General features: G+C 42.0%; 1 protein-coding gene across 1 annotated transcript; it reads right to left on the bottom strand.

Moving 5' to 3' along the window:
- Positions 1 to 446: 446 nt before the first annotated feature.
- LOC148029411 (pentatricopeptide repeat-containing protein At3g09040, mitochondrial-like) lies at positions 447 to 6,316 on the bottom strand. Its single transcript, XM_087688234.1, has one exon. The coding sequence runs from the start codon at positions 6,008 to 6,010 to the stop codon at positions 1,202 to 1,204; it is 4,809 nt and encodes a 1,602-aa protein (XP_087544360.1). The 5' UTR covers positions 6,011 to 6,316; the 3' UTR covers positions 447 to 1,201.
- Between the last annotated feature and the right edge of the window lie 1,304 nt (positions 6,317 to 7,620).

Genomic DNA, 7,620 nt, shown 5'->3' on the forward strand with positions numbered 1-7,620 from the left:
AAAAATAATATGTTTATTATTTTTATGATTAGTTGCAATTGCAAAAAGTTCACCCTTATCTGTCATTTTACAAATTGGGCAAGGGAGACTCCTCGTTCAAAAGTGAGTGGGAAGCCTACATGTTTAGCAAAAGTAAACGAAAGACCGTATCCTCTTTGATGTATAAAGCACTGCGGACGACCAACACTAAATAAATACTTTGATCGGTTAACACTTACAACTTGCTCTTTTCCTTCGGAAGAAAACAACAAAATGATGAGATTATATCAATAGTATATCTAGCCCACCCCCAAAAGATAGATTTTAAGATTGGGGGGGGGGGGGGCGCCTTTTAATCCTCGCACGGCCTAGACTCTGTAAGAGGGTTTTATAACTTGTGGATGATCATTCTCACGCAAGCAAGGAGATTGGATATTAAAGGTCCATGATAAAGTACACTCAATCTTGAATAAGAATGTCTTGCATTTTAACTTGCTGCAGCGAATAAAAAATAAAACAATGCATACCATCAAGCAAGGTTTCACATCTTGTGCTGTGGCATGCACAAAAGGCTACAATCAGGTATTAAAAATGCCAACTTGTCCCCTTGGATTTGTGTTACGAAAGATCGCACAGATGGTTATATAAAGCAGTAATTTGGGTGGCTTTGTGCTTACGGGTTTGATCGAGATCGAAGGTCACACTCACTGTGCCTTGGCAATCATGGGGCCGAAGGAAATAGTCTCTGTAACTAGCTGTGGACATGGCAGCCGAGCTTTACAGACCGCTTCCTCTCCATCGCCCGACATAAGTCTCGTCCCCCACGCATGCGTGCACGCCGGTTGTAAGGCCTGAATTTGCAAATGACGGAGAAATTTTGAAGCCAGTTTTAATAAGTTATCCACACGTGTGGTGGGGAGGGGCTGTAGGATTTGTTCCATAGACCCTCCCTATCTGTTACCCACCTGGTGGGGAGGGACTCCAAGATTGATCCCATAGACCCTCCCTATATGCTACCCACCTTGTTAGGAAAAGAAAAGGGGTTGGCCAAAATAATAAAGGACCCTCCCCGGATAAGTATATATTATCCATTCTAGATCAATAGTTAGAAATGCAGGTTGTTTTTCCTCTCCTATAGAAATATCAGATCTTTACTTTGCCTATTAGAGCCAGATAGTTCCTTCAAAATCCTACACCTTCAATCCGAGATGACTATATCACATCACTGCACTAAGGTTAATGGTGGTGGAACATGTACATTTGAGTCTTCAAGACAGCAAGCATCTACATATATGTTGGACATTAAGATAAAGCTAGAATCCGACATTCCATTAAATCCCAAAGTATGTTTGAAGGCTTGTCTACCAGTCCTCAGATCCCCCCACTTTTGGCAAGCACCTAAAACAGTACTCCATGTAATGTCATCCAACAGACAAGGAATCTGCTTCACAAGTAACAGCGCTGCCTCCACCTGGCCTGCACGGCCAAGAAGATCAACCAGGCAATGGTAGTGCTTATTAGTGGGAGTGATACCATGCACCTCAGTCATAACTTGGAAATATTTCTGACCTTCATTGATGAGACCAGCATGACTGCATGCACTAAGAATATTAAGAAATGTGATGCTGTTCGGTTGCATGTTTTCCTTGTACATCTGATTTAGCAGTTCAAAAACAACCTCAATTTCTCCTTGGTGAGCATATGCTGTAATCAAGGCAGTCCAATTAAAAAGGTCTTTGTTGGGCATTGCATCAAACAACTGTTGGGCAGCACTTGTGTTGCCGCACTTACCATACATGTCAAGCAGAGCAGTTGTCATAATTATATCAATGGCATCGGCAGTACAGGCCCTTGCAATTTGAGCATGGACTCTTTTCCCAGTTTCTAGACTAGCTGTATTCCCACATGCTCTCAATATGCTAAAAAAGGTGGTGCTATCGGGAGAGACGCCTTGCTCTTGCATTTTGTTAAAATAAAGTATAACCTTTGAACTGATTCCATTGTCAACATGACTAGAAATTGCAGCATTCCATGGCACCAAATCCAGAGGTATGCCCTCCAGTTCCATAAGCTCTAACGACATGGAGACCTCTTCTTCAAGCCCATGCTCAGCATACCCTCTCACTAGAGTGTTCCACAAAACTTCATCTTGGACTGGCATACATTCAAACACTTTCTGTGCTTCCATAAGAGATCCACATTTGACATACATGTTCATTAAAGCAGCACTGACAAAGACATTAACATCAAAGCCACTTTTACAACTTTCAGCATGTAATTCTCTACCTTTCTCTATTTCTTTTGAGCTGCTACAAGCCTGCAAGCTGCAGACAAAGGTGACAGCATCAGGAGATATACTTTCTTGTTGCATATGCTCCAGGGATTTGAGTGCATGCTCAGAAAGGCCTTGTTCAGCATATCCTCTGATTAGAGTGTTCCACGAGACCACATCCCGAATTTCTAACTTGTCCAACACATGTGCTGCTTCATCCACCAATCCAAACTTTGCATACATATTCGCCACAACATTTGCAACAACAGGATCATTCTCAAGACCCTGTTGGATGATAATTACATGAATATGTTGGCCACTATGTAAGCAACAAGCTTTCAACAGGCAAACATATACAGCAGAAGTGGCAGAGAAGCCCTTAAACTGCATTTGTTTGTAACAATTGAATGCTTCCTCAAAAGATCCATGCTCAGCATACCCAGCAATCAATGCATTCCATGTCGTAGCATCTTGAACCCGGATCTCATCAAAAACTTCCTGAGCTTCTGTCAGTAAGCCACATTTACCATAGAATTCCACCAAAGTGTTGCCAACAGAACAAGCCCTTTCAAAGCCCTCTTTGACAATCAAAGCATGAATTGCACAGCCCTCATCTGTATCTTTGGCACCAATACAAGCTTTCAAACTGCAAACAAATGTAACTGCATTGGGAGTTACACTTTGCTGTTCCATACTTCGGAACCATTCTAATGCTTCCTCAAATTTTCCATATTCAACATATCCTGTCATTATTGTAGTCCATGAGACTACATCTTGACTTGGGTGCTGAATGAACACCTTCAGTGCTTCTGCAAATGCTCCAAATTTGCCATACATATCCACCAAACTGTTGTTGATAACAATCTCTTTGTCATAACCTTGTTTCACCAAGTCTGCATGTAGTTCTCGACCCTTGTCATCATCCTTCATGCTGCCACAAGCTTTCAAGCTACATAGGAATGTGACAGCATCAGATGACAACCCTTCCAAATGCATCTCTTTTAGGCAACTAAGTGCCTCTTCAGCAAGCCCATACTCCGTGTAACCTTTGATTAGCACATTCCATGCGACTGCATCATGAGCCACACACTTAAACACAAAATTTGCTTCTGCAAATGAACCGCAGTTGACATACATATCAACCAAGGTGTTGCAGATCAAGTCATCTATCTCAAACCCCTTGTTGAGTACCTCGCTGTGAATTTCAAGACCTCTTTCAATGTCTCCCTTGCTGCCACATGCTTTCAAGCTATAAGACAACGTGATAGGGTTTGGTGAAATACCTTCCAGCTGCATCTGCTTCACCTTATTTAGCACTTCCTCATTAGATCCATGTTGACAGTGACCTGAGACCAAGGTGTTCCAGGAAACTATATTTCGGACTGGCAGACTTTCAAACACATTCACCGCTTCTGCAAACAAACCACAATCCATCAACACATCAACCAAAGTATTCCCAGCAAGAAGACTGACATCCATTCCTTTATATACCACCTCGGCAAATAAATAATCAACCATATCAATGTCTGGAATGCTGGCAAAGTATTTCAAGCTGCAAACAAGTGTAACTTCATTAGGCGAAACACCCTCGTACTTCATATGTTCCAAACAGTTAAGCACTTTCTTTTCTAGCCCAAAGTCAGCGTAGCCTGAAATCAGTGCAGTCCACGATACAACATCTCTCACTGACAGCCCGTCAAATACTTTTTCTGCTTCATCAAGTACACCCAACTTGGCATACATACCTACTAAGGCACTACCAAGAAGATGATCGTCATTTAAGCCCTCCATAGTAATCTTCTGATGTATATCTCGACCGCTATCAATAGCCACAATACTGCTACAACCTTTCATATAGCAAGCAAGGGTGAGAACATCTGGAGTCACACCATCAAGCTGCATCTGTTTGAAACATTGAAGCACATTCTCTCCAAGCCCATGCTCAGCATATGCTGAAATAAGTGTGTTCCATGAGATTACATCTCGGACTAGCAGCTCATCAAAAGCTTCTTGGGCTTTTGTAAGAAGACCACACTTGACGTACATATCCACTAAAGCATTAGCTACACAAAGATCTCTTTGGAGTGTTTCTCCCCCAATCGCATATAACTCCTGCCCTCTTTCTACTTCTCCTGATTTGCCACATGCTTTTAAGCCACAAACAAGAGTAACAGCATTGACAGACACACCAAACACGAACATCTTTTCAATACAACTCAGAGTGTCCTCGTAATATCCACAATCAGTATACCCAGTAAGTAATGCATTCCATGAGATTACATCTTGCATTGGAAGCTCATCGAAAACTTTTTCTGCTTCCATTAGTAACCCGCACTTGGCATACATGTCTACCAAAGCATTGCCTACAAATTGATCTCTTTCACATCCCTCTTTCAAAACCTCAATATGCACCTGGTATCCCCTGACAATGTCCCCTGAGTAGCCACAAGCTTTCAGCATGGTAAGAAAGGTGACAACATTTGGAGAAATGCCTTCTTCCTGCATATGTCTCAAGCAATCTACTGCTTCCTCACAGTATCCCTGTTCAGAATATCCTGAAATCAACACATTCCACGAGACCACATTATGTACTGCAAGCTCATGGAACACTTCCTCAGCTTCTGTAAGAGAACCGAACCTTGCATACATATCTGTCAGTGTGTTGCCAACATAAGGATCAGCTTCAAAACCTTCGCCAGCAATAGTAACATGTGTTTCCCGTCCCTTGTCTATGGCACCTACACTGCCACAAGCTCTTAACCTGCAGATGAGGGTGACAACCGTGGGGGGCACATTTTCCAATTGCATTTGCTCAAGCAAGTATAAAGCCTCCACACCAAGGTCGTGATCAAGATACCCTGTCACCAGCACATTCCAGGAAACAACATCTCTAATCGGTTGTTTTTCAAACACTGCTTGAGCTTCTGAAATTGAACCACATCTGGCATAGATATCAAGTAACGCATTGGCAACAAATTGGTCCCCCTCAGAGCCTTCTATAACAATTTGAGTGTACATTTCTCTACCCTTTTCAATCCATTTCAACCTAGCACACGCTTTTAGTAAGGCTAGCAATGAATAAATGCTTGGGTAAACACGCACGTCTTGCATTTGACTGTAAAGGTTAAAGGCATGCTGGAATTCCCCATATTCAACATACCCTTTGATAAGATAAGTCCACGAATGCTCGTTCCAAAAGGTTAATCTGCGAAAGGCCTGCTGAGCTTCAACCAAAGCTCCGCATGCAACAAAGGCCGGAACAAGGTAATTTCCCAGAACTCTGTGGGTTTCTAGATTGTTCTTGCAGAGGAGAAGATGCAAATGCCGGGTGCAAGCGACATCTTTTCTGCGGTGACACTCATGCAAAAAGGATATAAAGCTCTCAATGGAGGGCAATTGAGCTTCCTCTGGTTCTAAACTAGCAAATGCTTCCTCCAGGCCTAGAGTTTCCCAGTAGCTGATTTCTTCACTTTGGGACTTAAATCGCTTTGATGTTGATTTTGGAGAATGGGCTGCACTAAATGATTGATGCTGGGGATAGATTCCATCCAAGTCTTTTATGGGGTCTAACAACTTCTGGAGATGAACTGCACCAACTTCTTGCTTTTGAGTGTGATCTCTTCTTAACAACCTAATCTCCTGGCTTTGCAGGTAGGATCCACTGGAACCCGGATGCATTGAATCGATTTGTGAGCTGTGGAGAGGGATGCCACCCAACTCCAGCACGGGTTTGGAGAGTGCAATTGCCCCTGCTTCCATTCCCCCCACTAAATAAATACTCACAGAATGCAGGGTCTGTCCAAACCCAAAGATGGCCCTGCTGTCTGGACATAGCACAGAGATGGATATTGCGAATTGACCAGGCGTGAAAGCACGATCATTACAAGACCATGGCTGCAGTCTGGTTCGGTTGAGAGCTGATCGGAGAAGCCCTGCCAACAAAACACCCAAAAAACAACAGCCAAAGATTTCACATTGCCCATATACACCGGAAGGAAAATATAATATTTTAGGATGTCATGTGCACTGAAATAGTGGAGCCCTCATGCACAGCGGGAGCGGAAAGAAAACATTTGGATAATTGTGGTTGATGTTATGACTTATGAGATAGAGGACTCATCTTAAGAGCCCATCCACGCACATGTGAATTCGACCTATTGATCTTATGAGATAGCCTTGAGAGCAGATCCACCCACACGTGAATTCAACTTATAGAAGTCACAATGGTCGACTATATACTCGTGCGATGGATGATCTTAACTGAAGTGACTCACTCTTCACATAAAGGATGACCCCTAAGGGTGTCTCCATGACTAGGAAGAGAGGATTATTCACTATTCCAACGTACATTTGATGTGAGAATGATGTATAAGGGATCCAAGAGAAAGAGAGAGTTGTCTTACCAAAACATTATAACTTGAGACAAATTATGTGAGATGAAGACTATGAAGATAATTCAGCGTTATGAAGAGGATTTTTTCATAGGTACAAAGTCATTATGATGTTAGGGTTAAAATGAATTTGCATGCATTGTATTGCATGGTTTTTGTTGTTGTTGTTTTCCCTTGTTATTGGCTACGAAGATGATGAAGATGTTGCTTGTTGGCATTACAATATAAATTTTATTGGTGTATCTCTGTGTTTTTTAGATATCTCTACATATTCGTTAGCATTGCCTAATAGAGAACATGCTATTATAATCATGTAGTCACAAGGTGATACCTCTCTAAAGAATTACCTAGTTAACTTAAGTGACATGCTATGAAGTAGAAGCGGCGAATCAAGGAGCAGTAGGCAAATATGGAGCTACTTGCAAGCCTTCGAGTCATGGCGTTGATGCAAAGGTAAGTAGATGAGTACCTCTTTATCATTTGACTATTCTTGCTTTTATGGGATTGAGAGAAGAGTGAGCATATTGGTGAGAGAGGGAGGGTGCAATGGTTATGTGAGAGGTAGCCATAAGAAGGGTAGGGTGACCAACCCAACCCTATGTACAAAAACAAGAAAGTGAATGAATAATGTCGTTCTTATATGTGCAAACTTGAGAGCTCTCTGTTCTTCTTCTTGCTTCCATTCTATTTTGTTGTGCGTCATTTTTAGAGTGAGATGGTGAGAGTGAGAGTGAGGGGCTTGGAGAGTAAAGCTTCTGTTTTGCTTGTGTTCTTCTCTTTTTCTCCTTCTTGGGTGAGGGGTGGAGTGGAGGAGAGCTTGGGTTGACGTATTCTTAATATGTGTGTTTTTCTTTTTAATTTTTTTCCTTTGCATTTAGCTTTTTTTGGGTTTCAATCTACTTTCTTGCAAAGGCACTTTGTTTTTCTAGGTTTCATTTGTTCTCTCCTTCATATCCCATTCTTCTTCATCAACCAAGC

This window comes from Lygodium microphyllum, chromosome 11 (genome assembly GCF_053477565.2).
Source record: "Lygodium microphyllum isolate KBCC chromosome 11, Lygodium_microphyllum_v1.1.10, whole genome shotgun sequence".
NCBI classification, from domain to species: Eukaryota; Viridiplantae; Streptophyta; class Polypodiopsida; order Schizaeales; family Lygodiaceae; genus Lygodium; species Lygodium microphyllum.